The sequence below is a fragment of the Euleptes europaea genome, chromosome 19 (genome assembly GCF_029931775.1).
Source record: "Euleptes europaea isolate rEulEur1 chromosome 19, rEulEur1.hap1, whole genome shotgun sequence".
Lineage (NCBI taxonomy): Eukaryota > Metazoa > Chordata > Lepidosauria > Squamata > Sphaerodactylidae > Euleptes > Euleptes europaea.
The window spans coordinates 1,733,640-1,747,688 of record NC_079330.1 but is presented as its reverse complement, the minus strand read 5'-3'; the positions used below and the strand labels follow the sequence as shown (position 1 = coordinate 1,747,688).

The 14,049-nt window shown below is 53.4% G+C and overlaps 1 protein-coding gene across 1 annotated transcript in view; it reads left to right on the top strand.

Moving 5' to 3' along the window:
• UBR4 (ubiquitin protein ligase E3 component n-recognin 4) overlaps positions 1 to 14,049 on the top strand; it is a 93,095-nt gene that overhangs the window by 45,382 nt on the left and 33,664 nt on the right. The window contains exons 53-65 of the mRNA XM_056865475.1: positions 220 to 360; positions 532 to 653; positions 876 to 987; positions 1,615 to 1,745; positions 2,192 to 2,369; positions 2,589 to 2,693; positions 3,744 to 3,881; positions 5,040 to 5,214; positions 6,088 to 6,184; positions 6,664 to 6,771; positions 6,969 to 7,085; positions 9,754 to 9,963; positions 12,608 to 12,757. Of these exons, the coding sequence (XP_056721453.1) occupies positions 220 to 360; positions 532 to 653; positions 876 to 987; positions 1,615 to 1,745; positions 2,192 to 2,369; positions 2,589 to 2,693; positions 3,744 to 3,881; positions 5,040 to 5,214; positions 6,088 to 6,184; positions 6,664 to 6,771; positions 6,969 to 7,085; positions 9,754 to 9,963; positions 12,608 to 12,757 (1,784 nt within the window). The remainder of the gene's footprint in view (positions 1 to 219; positions 361 to 531; positions 654 to 875; positions 988 to 1,614; positions 1,746 to 2,191; positions 2,370 to 2,588; positions 2,694 to 3,743; positions 3,882 to 5,039; positions 5,215 to 6,087; positions 6,185 to 6,663; positions 6,772 to 6,968; positions 7,086 to 9,753; positions 9,964 to 12,607; positions 12,758 to 14,049) is intronic.

The following is a 14,049-nucleotide window of genomic DNA, read 5'->3' as shown; positions in this document are numbered from 1 at the left end:
ACAAGGCAAAACGGGGTCTCTGAAGACCAGCTGCTGGGAACCAGCTGGGGGGGGGGCTTCCCGGGTGTATCTGGCTGTCACGGTGGGAGGCAGAGTGCTGGACTCGATGGGCTAGCAGGTCTCTTCCTGAGGTTCTTGTGTCTGACCTGTTGCCCCAGCGGTTGGGCAGCTGGCAAAAGGCACCACAGCTCTTTTTAAAAACCCTCTCAAATCTTTCAGAAACCAGCGAAGAAGGGCAGGAGCCCCAGAAAAACCTGGAAGGAGAAGGATGCAGTTTTATTACACAGCTGATCAACCATTTCTGGAAACTGCATGCATCAAAACCCAAAAATGCCTTTCTGGCACCCGCTTGCTTGCCAGGTAGGGTGCTAAAGCCCGCCCCTGTTGTGCTGGGAAAGGTTCACGGCCAAGAAAACCCGGAAGACTGGGAGATTAGAGAGGTTTTAAACCATCTGTTGTGTTTTCTTTGCATTCACTTGTTGGCTACCTGTCTTCCGTCCTCTTCTCACTCTTCTTCCCCTCCCATCCCAGGACTGACTCACGTTGAAGCCACTGTCAACGCTCTGGTAGACATTATCCACGGATATTGCACCTGCGAGCTGGATTGTATCAACACCGCTTCCAAAATTTACATGCAGATGTTGCTTTGCCCAGTACGTACTTCTGACCTATTGGCAGGGGTTTGTCTTCGCAGGGAGTGTGCCCCTCCCCAATTTATTTGCAAGGACCTCCAGGCTTGGGCACGCTGCTGATAAGCCAGCAGTTAGATTTTTTGGTTGGATAAGAGCTGAAGAGCCAGAAACCCCGAGCTTGATGGGTAAAGGGCTTGACTCAGGATGGCAGCTTCCATGTGACCGGTGTTGCTTGCATTCTAGGATCCTGCCGTGAGCTTTTCCTGCAAGCAAGCTTTAATCCGAGTGCTGAGGCCAAGGAACAAACGGAGGCATGTGACGCTGCCGTCTTCCCCTCGAAGCAACACCCCAATGGGTAAAACTTAACTTTTCACTAGCTGGAATCTACCAGTGTGTGTGTGTGGGTGGGGGGAGGTTTGAGCAGCGGATTCTTGCCTTCTCCCTCCAGGGCAGGTGGAACCTTCTCACAGTCCTGGCGGCCTGCTGACTTTGCAGAAGGGTCCCTTTTTATGTAGGCAGGCTTCAGACAGCGCAGATACACTTTGCTAGTTAGTTGACAGGGTTTCAGCTGGGAGAACGAGGAAGTGAACTTCGGCCTTTGCTTTAAGACCCCGGCATCACAGAGAAGTCAGTTTGCTCAAAGCCCCCAGCAAAACCAGCTTGCTCAGTTAGTCTTTTGACTTTAGGGGACGAAACGCACAGCAAAATTGCTCACCTCTTACATGGAATGCTTTGCATAGACCTAGTAGGTCCAGATTTTGGAGTCCTGTCAAGCAGTGTGGTGTTTGTTTTTTAGTGTCATTATACAATGTGAGCCTCTCAGGCTGATATTTAAACTGGGAATTTGTGGTGGAGCAGGGGTGAACGTGGGGACCTTTGGGATGGGACCCGGTGGCGTGCCTGTGGGCCTTGGGTCCTAGCTCTTGTGCTGTCGTGGCATGGCCACGTGTGCCTGCGCGTAAGCAATGCTTTTGTGGCCCAGGAGATAAGGACGATTACGATGACGATGACGCGGAGGACAAGATGCAGAGCTCCGGGATGGCCAATGAGGAGCACATCCGGCAAGAGAGTCAAGAGCAAAGTGAGGTGGACCACGGGGACTTCGAGATGGTGGTGAGTCTTTTAGGTCCTGCTGGGGGCAGCGGAGAGCTCTCCGGAGGAGAGCAGGAAGCAGGAGGCCTGAATCACCATCGGCTGGGACACTCAGCAAGTGCTTCAGTGCCCGCCTGCAGGCAGCCTGTTGGGACACTTGGATCTTTTCTGGCCTCAAGCAGTTGGTCTCTTGGGAAGGCTGCATTTCCTGGCTGCTGCTTGTTATTTTTAGTGCCTCGCTGCACTGTTTGATTGTGAGGGCTCCATGATGGGAGGGCTGGGGTTGTTTTTTTAAAAAAATATGCACATATTTTCATGTGTGATCATTATTTGGGGCCCGTCTCCTGGAAGCGGGGTATCAGGTGATCGTGGGGGCCCATATTGCCACTTTTCAGTGCCTGGGCTGTGTTGCACGGGGGATGCTCCAGCGGGAGCTGCCTGGCCTGAGCCTTCTTTGTCCTCTCTAGTCTGAGTCGATGGTGCTGGAGACGGCTGAGAACGTGAACAATGGCAACCCGTCCCCTCTGGAAGCCCTCCTGGCTGGAGCTGAGGGCTTCCCCCCCATGCTGGACATTCCCCCCGACGCCGACGATGAAACCATGGTGGAGCTGGCCATCGCTCTGAGCCTGCAGCAAGATCAGCAAGGTAAGAAGGGCCCGGGGTACGGTGCAGCATCCCCCGGTTCGAGCCTCTCCTCTGTGCCTGAGCTCTGTAAGCCGCTCTCTCTTGCAGGCCTGGCCCCAAGTCTGGCCTACCTTCCGGGCTGGTAGTAATCCTTGCCAACCCCTTGATGCACGAAGAGCTTTTGGCTCCCTGGGGGGTGGGGCTGGCCCAGTGACACCTCTCTCCCCCCACCTTGTGCAGGGAGCAGCAGCAGTGCACTCGGCCTGCAGAGCCTGGGGTTGTCTGGCCAAGCGCCCAGCTCCTCTTCTCTCGACGCCGGGACGCTCTCGGACACCACTGCATCAGGTAACTTGTTCACAGCATAAAAGGAAAACAAAACCCCTCTCGGGTTGCAAATGCCACCCTTCAAAGCCACACAGGCATCTTCCACATTTGAAAGTTGACCACTAAGCAGCCTGCCCTGGCTGGCAGACGTTCTCCCAAGCCGAAAGGCTTTCCTAGCCCCTGCTGTGAGAGATCTTGCTCAGCAGAGATGCCAGAGGTGCGACCGGGGCTTTGGCACATGCCAAGCAGCTGCTCTGGCCCCTGAGCTGCGGCAGAAGGGGGGAATCATAGAATCATAGAGTTGGGACCACCAGGGTCATCTAGTCCAACCCCCTGCACAATGCAGGATATTCACAGCTACCTCCCCACACCCCCAGTGACCCCCTACTCCATGTCCAGGAGATGGCCAAGATGCCCTCCCTCTCATCATCTGCCTAAGCTCATAGAATCAGCATTGCTGACAGATGGCCATCTAGCCTCTTCTTTAAAACTTCCAGGGAAGGAGCACTGGAGTTCAGCCAGTGATGACCTCTTCCCTGGATCTAACCTGACCTGCTTTGGGATGTAACGGAGTTGGGGGTGCAAGGGGCGGTCTGGTGGGTGGGGAGATGAGTGAGGCTGGGAGACCTCTGGGTGCTCGTTCTCAGTAGTCCCGAGTTACCTTGCAGGAGAGCTGTGAAGGCAGAATGGGAGCGAGGAGCGTTTACACGGCCTTCGGCTCCTTGGAGGAAAGTTGGGATAAAAACCAAATGGATAAATATGCTGAAAAACCAAATGGCTCTTCCACCATGTCAATTTGCTGGTTTTGGATAAGCCCTTGTGGTTTCTTGCCCCTTTTAGCAGCTTCTTATGAAGTATTTGCCACATTCTTTTCTGCCCCTTGTACTCCTTTGTATTTTGTGGTGTGGTTAAGCTGCCCTTAAATGTTTGTCACTGAAAACAGGAAACTGGGCTCTCAAGAGTTAGAGAAGCCAAAGGAAGGAGTGTGTCGATATCCTTCTGTGGCACTTCCGTGCTCGAGTTATTCAAAGGATGTGTTTTTACTTGTAACAGCTCTCCTTACTCTCTCAGCTCCAGCTTCGGACGACGAAGGCAGCACGGCAGCGACCGATGGCTCCACCCTCCGGACTTCCCCGGCCGACCACGGCGGCAGCGTGGGCTCCGAGAGTGGCGGCAGTGCAGTGGATTCGGTGGCAGGCGAGCACAGCGGTAATACCCAGCCTTTGGCTGCCCCGCCTGCCGTCTGTTGCTTCCTGGGGCCCTGCATCGGAAGGGAGAATCGCTTGCCTCGGCAGGACCACCAGCCAGAAGGCTCTGCCAATGTCCGTTCGCCTGGACGGCTTTTGAAAGGGGAGCACAGCAAGGCTTCTCTGGGGTTCTCGTGATACTTGCTGTCCAAGGCGGGGGGGGGGCAAGATTCGGGGGGCGCTTGGCCAGACAACCCCAGGCTCTGCAGGCCGAGTGCACTGCTGCTGCTCCCTGCACAAGGTGGGGGGAGAGAGGTGTCACAAGATTCAGATTGCTGAGATGAGGCAAGTAGCGGTGCAGATTTCCAGGGGCCAAGAAGCCAGGCCAGGTGCAGCTGCGGGAGGGCAGCAGCATATTTATTCAGGGGGTTCTGGATGGGGGTGGGTGGCAGCACATGTACATCTTCATCTAGTGGCTCAGCAGCCCTTCTGGGAATGGTGGTGGAAAGTGCCGTCGAGAGCCAGCTAACTTATTGTGACCCCATAGAGCTGAACAGAGGTGGTTTGCCATCTCCTTCCTCTGCATAGCAGCCCTGGACCTCCTAAGTGGTCTCTCATCAAACTAGTAACCAGGGCTGGCCCTACTTAGCTTCTGAGATCGGACAAGATCTGGGTAGCATGGGCCATCCAGATCAGAACAAAGAGCATCCCACCTCTGCTTGGTGACCCTGGACTTCCTTGGTGGTCTGCCATCCAAGTACTACCCAGGGCCAGCCCTGCTTATCTTCCGAGATTGGGCTAGCCTGGGCCAGCGTGGTGTAGTGGTTAAGAGCGGTGGTTTGGAGCGGTGGAGTCTGATCTGGAGAACCGGGTTTGATTCCCCACTCCTCCACATGAGCATCAGACGCTAATCTGGTGAACTGGATTTGTTTCCCCGCTCCTACACACCAAGCCAGCTCTCTCAGCCCCACCTACCTCACAGGGTGTCTGTGGGAGGGGAAAGGAAGGTGATTGTAAGCTGGTTTGAGTCTCCCTTAAGTGGCAGAGAAAGTCGGCATATAAAAACCTACTTCTTCTGTGTATGGCTGTCTAAGCTGGGGCATACACCTGACTCTTAACGCTGCTTCTGAAGGGGAGGTCGCGGGTGCTCACAGACTGCCTCCCCGCTGTTTCTCCTCAGTGTCTGGCCGCAGCAGTGCCTACGGGGACACGACAGCAGAGGGCCATCCTGCCGGGCCAGGGAGCGTCAGCTCCAGCACCGGCGCCATCAGCACCACCACAGGGCAGCAGGAAGGGGAAGGATCAGAAGGCGAGGGCGACGGGGAAGCTGAAGGAGACGTCCACGCCAGCAACAGGTGGGGCTCGCAAGTGGAATCTTTCCCCTGCCAACTCAGGGGGACGATATGCTGCACATTCCTTCCTGTCTAAACAGATAGTCATATAATCCGTTATGAACTATTAACAATTGGCTTCAGAAGGATTGAGCGACAAGCTGCAGCTAAAGGGAAAAGGGGAATTATTGGGGTCATTAATGTGACTGGGAGAAATTTCCTTCCTTGCCTTAAATTTGCAAATGGAAAGTGATTTGTTCTTGTCCCCCCCAAAAAACGTTCTGTTATTTGAGTGAATCGTTTTGCCCACACTGTGCCCCTAACTAAGGCACCAGGCTAAATCAGGTTATCCAGCCAGCAAGATTCATGGATGCACTTGGGGTGGGGGCAGAAGATTTGTTCAAGGTGTCAGCTGACTCTTGATGATCCGTTTCCTTCTGCCACAAGCCCCTCCTGTGGAAGGCTACTGAAGTCACCAGCTGGCTAAGCAATCCCAGTGCGGATAGCCCAGGGGGAGGTTTCGCTTCCGCACAGCAGACCTGCCTGTCACGTCCCTTCTGGGTCCTGCTGTGAGGGGAGAGATTAAAGAGCATTGTTTGGCCTCAAAGGCAGGCTTCCTGCTGGCCCGTGGGGTTTATCTGCGCTGCCATGTGCTCATGAGCACATGAAGCTGCCTTATACTGAATCAGACCCTCGGTCCATCAAAGTCAGCATTGTCTACTCTGACTGGCAGCGGCTTTCCAGGGTCTCAGGCAGGGGTCTTTCACATCGCCTACTTGCCTAGTCCCTTTAACTGGAATGCCACTGGGGATTGAACCTGGGGCCTTCTGCATGCCAAGCAGATGCTCTACCAATGAGCCACGGCCCCAAACAGTCTCCTCCTCTCCCCCTTCTCAGGTTGCACATGGTCCGGTTGATGCTTCTGGAGAGGCTGCTGCAGAACCTGCCCCAGCTGCGGAACGTGGGCGGAGTCCGTGCCATCCCGTACATGCAGGTAGTGGAAACGGGGCTCTGGCCGCTGTTGTGAGAGTTTGCCTGTTGCTCTCTCCACCTCCACTCCCGTTTTTGCAGTTTGCTTCTGAAGCCAGGGTTGGTTTTCTTACACCGTGAAGGGTTTTGTCATCTCGTGGAGCCCTGAAATTTTTCATTGCCATGGCCCTTTCAAGACGCAACACCCGTTGCGTGGGAGACAGGAGGGACCTCTTGGCTCATGTGCCGCTTTGCTCTTTCTTGTGTGGTATTTGCCTCTCCCTTCACTATTTGGAACTAGCCATAGTTAGCATTCCCTGTGCGCTGGTCTTCTTGCAAACTGGAGTGTGCAAACCCGGTTGTAACCATGATTGTAAACTCTGGATTCGTGCACGTAAAATGCTGATGCCCGAAAGGCTTCCTGAAGTCTCCAGCCTCGGTCCGTCCCCCCCCCCCCCCGCCACTGCCTGGTGTCACGCTCTGCCGGTGTGTCTGTGTTCCCAGGTGATCCTGATGCTCACAACGGACCTGGACGGTGAGGACGAAAAGGACAAGGGGGCTCTCGATAACCTCCTGGCCCAGCTGATTGCCGAGCTTTGCATGGATAAGAAGGTGAGGCTTTTGTCTGTATGGCTAGAGAGCCCCCCCCCCTTTGTGGCTTCTGTTGGTAGAGGGCTTGAGGAGGAACAGGGCCCTCCGCCTCCTAAGTCTGAGGTTTGAGAGTGAAAGTCAGGTTCTCAGGGTCTGGGCTGGAGGGGGTTGGTTTGGTTCCACCTGGGGGCAACTGGTTTCCTCTTCCCCTCCCTCAGGACGTGTCCAAGAAGAACGAGCGCTGTGCCCTGAACGAGGTGCACCTGGTGATCATGAGGCTCCTGAGCGTCTTCATGTCCCGGACCAAGTCCGGATCCAAGTCTTCCATTTGCGAGGTATGGAACCACCAGTGCTTTAAGGTGCTCTTGTGAGAAGACCCTCTTACCCGAGACACCGGGGTGGGGGGGCATTGAAAGGCTGTGCTGAAGTGGCAGACGTTTTCTGTCCAGCCCAGCTACTGAGGAGAGCTTGAAACAAAACATACCAGTTTCTAGGAGTTTGGCGGTGCCATGTTCTGTGTGGAACCTTGGAAGGGAACACGGTTAATGTGAGAGACTGAAAATTGCAGAGCCAGTCGAAGATGTTTTGGTGCCCGTGTCAGAAAGTCCAGATGGCGCTTGCTGTTTCTGTGGGGCTGGGCCGGGCTTCGTGCCCTGCAGGCCGCAACTGGCCCACAGCAGTTTTTTTCAGAGTTGGTTGTTTGCATCCCCCAGGGGACTCCTGGTCTCTAGGCGATTAATAGGTTTGGAGGTGAACAGGGCCTCCTGAAGCGCAGGTGACGTTTTATAGATAGGCAGAAAACAGTCCTTAACAACAGATCTCAGTTTCCCACCATCCTTCATCAGCTCAGTGAGTCTAATTGAAAGATGCTACGGGATGGGCCAGGCCAGCATGGGAACCAGAGCGAACACCCGAGTGAGGCGCTGTAGTGGTTAAAATGCTCGACTGGCCTTCAAATCCCCACTGGGCTGGCCACGAAGCTCCCCGGGTGGACTTGAGGCGGTCACCATCTCTCAGCCCAGTCTACCAGGCAGGGTCGTCGTGAAGCTAAAATGAGGGAAAGGGACACCGCAAGCTCCTTGGCAGAAGGGCAGTGTGGAAATCAAAGAGCTCTTCACTCACAGGTTCCAGCACCACCACCCCCTTTCCTCCTCCAGCAGCCAGGGTGACTGTCCTCATGGATCTGACCCACCTCCGGCTCTCGGGGCTGCCCCCAGTCCGCTGCCTCCAGCAGGCGCCCCCCTTTTCTCTCCCTCCTAGCCCTGCTGTTGGTGCAGAAGTGGCTCAGGCTGGGGTGTGTGGGGCGGGATTTGCGGCTGGGAGGAGTGGGAAGCTGAGGCGGCTCCAGCAGCAGCAGCATCTCTCGAAGTTGCTAAGAGGATTCTGTTGATGTTTGTTGCTATAAGGTGCAGTAATGGAGCTGCTGCTTCTCCTTTTTTCTTTTTCTTTTTTTAAAGAAGGGAGGTCGGCAAGCCCATGTGGAGGGAAGGAGATTAATAACAAAAGCTCAGAGGTTAAAAATAGAGCCTGAACTGCATCGAATGTTAATGAGCTTATGAGCTCGGGGGTTTGTTTGGATTTGCCGGGGCAGCTTAATAGCTTTATTTACAGCTGCTTTTTCACCAGCCTTTTGTTGTCTATTTCTGGGGTGGGTGGGTGAGTGGGTGATATCAAAGCCATGGGTGCTCACCTTCAGGACTGCAAGTGCAAGACATTTCCCTGCTCAGGTAGGGCCCCTTCTTTCTGTTAGAGCCCTCCACGCACCACCGCTGGCTGGAGTCCAGAGAGACAAATGGGAATTGCAACTTTCTTTAAGGAGGGAAAACAAGAAAGGGATGTGGGCTGAAAGATCGCTCTCCTTTGCTAATCCCCAGCTCAGTGCCCTCTGGCACGTGTGTCGGCGGGAGATTAGACTCAAGAGGCGATTTGGGTTTTTGTGTCGTTCTCTCTCCCCCTACCCCCCATTTTTTTTACTAAGCACTTGTTCAAAAGCGTCTCTCTTGGTAAACACTGTCACTTGGTGTTCTCTTGTTAAAAAAAAATCATCTCCAGACTACAAATCTGCTTGTCAAACTTGGTTGAATTGTTAATGAGCCCCAGGTGGCTGCTGGGGTCAGAAGACCTGTTTTCAGGTGGAACCATCCTAACACATCCTGGCCCTAAGCACCGGGTCTGGGGAGCCCCTTTGAAACAATATGATGTATGACTCAGGGATACAGTGGGTACTTTGCACGTGGAAGTTCTGGGTTCAAGTCCTGGGAGCCTTTCTGGTTTGAAAGGGCCTCCCATAGAAGGTGTTAGGAAAGACCCTTCTCTCCTCAGGACCCAGAGGACCTACTTGCCAGGGCAGGAGGCGAGTGGCCTGACTTAGCAGAAGGCAGGGGCGGACAGTCATGCTTGCTGAGGATTTTAAGGCAGCATTGGCCACCCCCCAGCCTTCCAGAACTGTTCTATTGAACACATGAAGCTGCCTTCTACTGAATCAGACCCTTGGTTCACCAAAGTCAGTATTGTCTAAGACCGGCAGTGGCTCTCCAGAGTCTCAGGTTGAGGTCTTTCACATCGCCTACTTGCCTGGTTCCTTTAACTGGAGATGCCGGGGATTGAACCTGGGACCTTCTGCATGCCAAGCAGATGCTCTGCTGCTGAGCTATGACCCTTGTGTTTAAGACAAAACGTCCACACGGGGGAAACCTTTACCAAGGTTTCCTTTACCAAGCCAGGCCATCGTTCCATCTAGTCCAGCACTGGCAGCCTCTCTCTAGGATCTCAGGCAGAGAAATCCTGAGATCCCTGGGATCCTCTGCTCTTTTGCTGTTCAGCTGAGACTCCAGAGAGCCCAGGTGAAGTCACTCAAACCTCACACTGCCTTGCAGGCTGCGCTTCTCTGCTTGCACAGTGCTCCGGGAGCCCTGGTTAAACTGCCCATTCTTTGTGAAGTTTTGTAGCCTTTGCTGCTGCAGAGAGACCACTTTCTCCCTCCCCCCTCCCCCCACCTTTCAGGCCTCTTCCCTGATCTCCAGTGCTACGGCGGCTGCATTGCTCAGCTCCGGTGCGGTGGACTACTGCCTGCACGTCTTGAAGTCTCTGTTGGAGTATTGGAAGAGCCAGCAGAATGACGAGGAGCCCGTGGCCACCAGCCAGCTCTTGAAGCCTCACACCTCCTCTTCCCCGCCTGACATGAGCCCCTTCTTCCTGCGGCAGTACGTGAAGGTGAGTGCCAAACTGGGCCGCTGAGCGCAACGCGGCAGCTCCGGCTGAAATTGTCTTTTGGAGCAGTTGACTCTGATCTGGAGAACTGGGTTTGATTCCCCACTCCTCCACATGAGCGGCGGAGGCTAATCTGGTGAACTTGATTTGTTTCCCCACTCTTCCACATGAAGCCAGCTGGGCAAGTACAGCTCTCTCAGCCCCACCTACCGCACAGGGTGTCTGTTGTGGGGAAGGGAAGGTGATTGTAAGCCGGTTTGATTCTGCCTTAAGTGGTAGAGAAAGTCGGCAAATAAAAACCAACTCCTCTTCTTCTTCTTCTTTTGAAGGGACTCGGAACTCCCCCATCAAAAACAGGTCTAGTTAAAATTTGCTCATGGAAATCTGGCTGAGTTTAATATTGGAGTTAATGACAATGAGCATCATTATAAAAGGGGCTGGATTGGCTTAAAAATACACAGTGGAGAAAAGTGGGGCTGTTTTAATACATCATGTCCTGTCCTTGGGGCAGGAGGAGAATTGGGACTGGTCTGAATGCAAGGAGCCAAACAGGATTACCCACCATCCCTAGCCTTCCTTATTTAAATATTTCTATCCCGCCTTTCCCCTGGAGGGCCTGAGGATTGGTCCCGGCATCTTCTCTTTTCGTAAGGGGAGGGGCAGCCCTCAAATATTCTTCTCCATCTGCCGGGGAGGTGCCTTGCGAATGTCAGGGCGAGTGGCAACGGCCCCTTGTGGTTTCCCGGCAGGCCCTCGCAGGCGGGTTTTCAGTCCACCTCAGCCGCTCTGGCATCGCCTTTATTCTGAACATCTGGTGGTGCCGCTTTCGTTTTATTTCTTGCCCCGGCGCAGTACAATGGCATAAGCCGCATTAAACATTAGGGTGCTCTTTGCCTGGAGAACAGAACGTGCTGAAATTCTGGAGGCCTGTGGTGGTGATTGCTGGTTTAAGCTCTGCCTTTTATTCCCTCGCCTCAAAGGGGCCTGCTGTTTTCACATTACGCTTGTCAGTCAAGGGTATTTTTTTAATTGCTCCATAGCTACAGGAAGAGGCTCCGGTAAGGATCGACTGGGTGGAATGTAGATAGCTTTTAAAAAAAAACTGTGGATAAGAATGTGGTTTTGTTTTCCAGTCATACTGTGTCGAGCTAGGCCTGTGGGCTGTAGCAGAAGCCCCCGAGTGTCTGGAGGTGGGCAGACCAAGTCAGACTTAAGTATGCAAAAGGTGGTTTTATATAGCCAGAAAAATGGTTCTATCATGGGAAAGGAGGCTGTTAGTCCCCGCAAGACAGGCATAGGAGTGCACTTCCCACCTCTTGGTATTGAGTCATTTCACTTGGATTTCATCCTGCTCTTCTCAAAGGTAGGGGCTCCTCTGGCCAGGGAAGGTTTTAGAAAACAGAGTAGGGAAGGAAGCAACACCGTTTCTGGCTCTTATTATTTGGTTTTGAATCTTGGAATATGTGAGGGTAGCCATGTGGTTTATAAAGGCTCCATAACCAGAGAGAAAAGTGACCTGTAAATACTGGGATGGATGGATTGATACTCTGCCTGTTTACTGTGCACCTAGCAAAATTCACTTAGTTGACAACAGAACAGCCCCTCCAGTTTCTTACAACTGTAAAGATCTGGAAGTATAAAACGCAAACGCCACAGCAGCAGGAGAGCAAGTGGGCAGCAGCTCTTTCTCACCGACTCAGTTAGCAGCATAAGCCAATCAAGCCGGCCCCAGCAACAGACGTGGCACAAGGCCGCTGGAAAAGGGTCACTCTGCAAGCCCAAGAGGAGTCTGATCATCGCTGTAGCGGCCCTTCTTTTCCCTTCTCCCTGTCTCCTGCCCATTCTGTTTAGTGCTGAGAGGCCCTCCCTGTCCATAAGGAATAGGGCTCTTCGGTGAATACAACCGGTGACGTTCATAACCCCAAATAAACCGGTCTTAAAAACTCCAGGCAAGGAATAAGCGCAAAGATATGCCGTTTGCCCCATGTGAAAAATGTCCTACTTGACCCCTGATGTGAGATTGTGGGGAGTGCTTTGTGGACTTGAAGCGCCACACCCCAAAAGGCTCTGCTCCCTTTCTGGCTCCCCCCCCCAGCAGGCCCTTGAGGATGATCTCCCTTTAAGTCCTCTGGCCCTACACCCTTTAGGGCTGTAGAGGCACTCGCCAGCAACTTGAGTTGGGCCTGGAAGGAACTGGACAGCCAGCAGAGCTCTTCTGAGATCTGCCCCCTTGTAGCCCCCATGCTGGTCTGCAGACTCGCCACTGCATTCTGGATCAGGTAGAACTTCCTAGAAACGCTTGGCGGTTCTGCCCTGTCTCATTTTGTCCTGATGTGCTTTGCAAAGGCAGGGCCGGACCCACAGATGAACCTCCCTACACATGTTTGTTCTTCTTAATCATTTATTTGTTAAAATTCTTCTATCCCACCTTTCCTTGTGGCTCAAGGTGGCTTCTTCCAGGTGTAAATTGATGCCGGGCACCCCCACTTAAGTCTTTGCAGAAGGAGGCCTGGCGAGGACCTGTGCCCGATGCCTTGGAGGGCCGGTGCCACTGAAAGGAAGGCAGGGCACGGTCAGGCTCTTTGAGCGGCTGCTTCTTAAGCTCACTGTGACTCCGTGTCCGGTGGTGACGCTTTCTCCCCTCCAGGGCCACGCCGCTGACGTGTTTGAGGCTTACACCCAGCTCTTGACGGAGATGGTGCTGCGGCTGCCCTACCAGATCAAGAAGATCGCTGACACCAACTCCCGCATCCCACCGCCAATCTTCGACCATTCCTGGTTCTACTTCCTGTCGGAGGTAGAGTGACATGAGGGTTTTGGGGAAGGAGGGGAGTGATGCTTGTAGAGGAAGCAGCCCTGGGCGTGCCCCGACACCTCTGGGCTGCTTGGCGTAGAACCAGCTCGGGCTCATTCACAGGGTTAGGAGAGGCTGCGTTGAAGCCAATGGTCTGGAGGCAAGTAGCCAATCAGAAATGGGTGGCTGAGTGACCAATCTGTCAGAGTAGAACGTGTCGTGTGACCAGATGGAGTTGTGTTAGAGGGGTTCCTCAGTGGAACAGGCTTCCTCAGGAGGTGGTAAGCTCTCCTTCCCTGGAGGCTAGATGGCCATCTGTCAGCAATGCTGATTCTATTAACTTAGATCATGAGAAGGAGGGCATCTTGGCCATCTTCTGGGCATGGAGTAAGGGTCACTGGGGTGTGGGGGGGGGATGTAGTTGTGAATGTCCTGCATTGTGCAGGACTAGATGACCCTGATGGTCCCTTCCAACTCTGTGATTCTTCGGACCATGGCTCACTGGCAGAGCATCTGCTTGGCATGCAGAAGGTTCCAGGTTCAGTCCACAGCATGTCCAGTTAAAGGGACGAGGCAAGTAGGTGATGTGAGAGATCCCTGCCTGAGACCCTGGAGAGCCGCTGCCGGTCTGAGTAGACAATACTGACTTTGACAGACCAAGAGTCTGATTCAGTAGAAGGCAGCTTCGTGTGTTTGTGTGTTGGTGGTTGATGTCACCTGACGCCTTTTGAGTTCATAGCTGCTCCACCAACCTCTGGGTCGTCCTCAGTGGTGCCACCAGAGAACTGGCCACCATTTCTTGTTCTGCAGAACAGTCTGAATACTGATGCTCAAGTCCTTCTTTAGGCCCCCTGGAACCTTTCAGTTATATGGAAGGGGTGTGTTTGGAAAAGGAGCTGCTCAGAAGGAGGAAAGATGGAAGGGGGGAAGGTGTTTTTTGGGGGGGTACAAAAAGCCTGGAGTCATATACATTTCTGGGCTAAAATTGAGCTGGCTCGTGGTTCACCTTCCAGTTGAAAGTGGTCTAGCGTCTTTGTCAGGGAGAAACCTAGAGACAGCAGGATCCCACTCGGTAAAGAGTCAGCTTTTTATATTTCAGTCTCTGGGGAAAAGCAGAGCAGTCTGGGACTTTTCTGCCTGTGATCCTCCTGTGGAGAAGTCTCTGGGCACTTTCACACAGCCCAAATAATGCACTTTCAGTGCACCTTAACAATCGTTTGCAAGTGGGTTTTGCCAATTCACACAGTAAAATCCACCTTCAAAGTGTATTGAAAGTGGATTGAAAATGTATTATT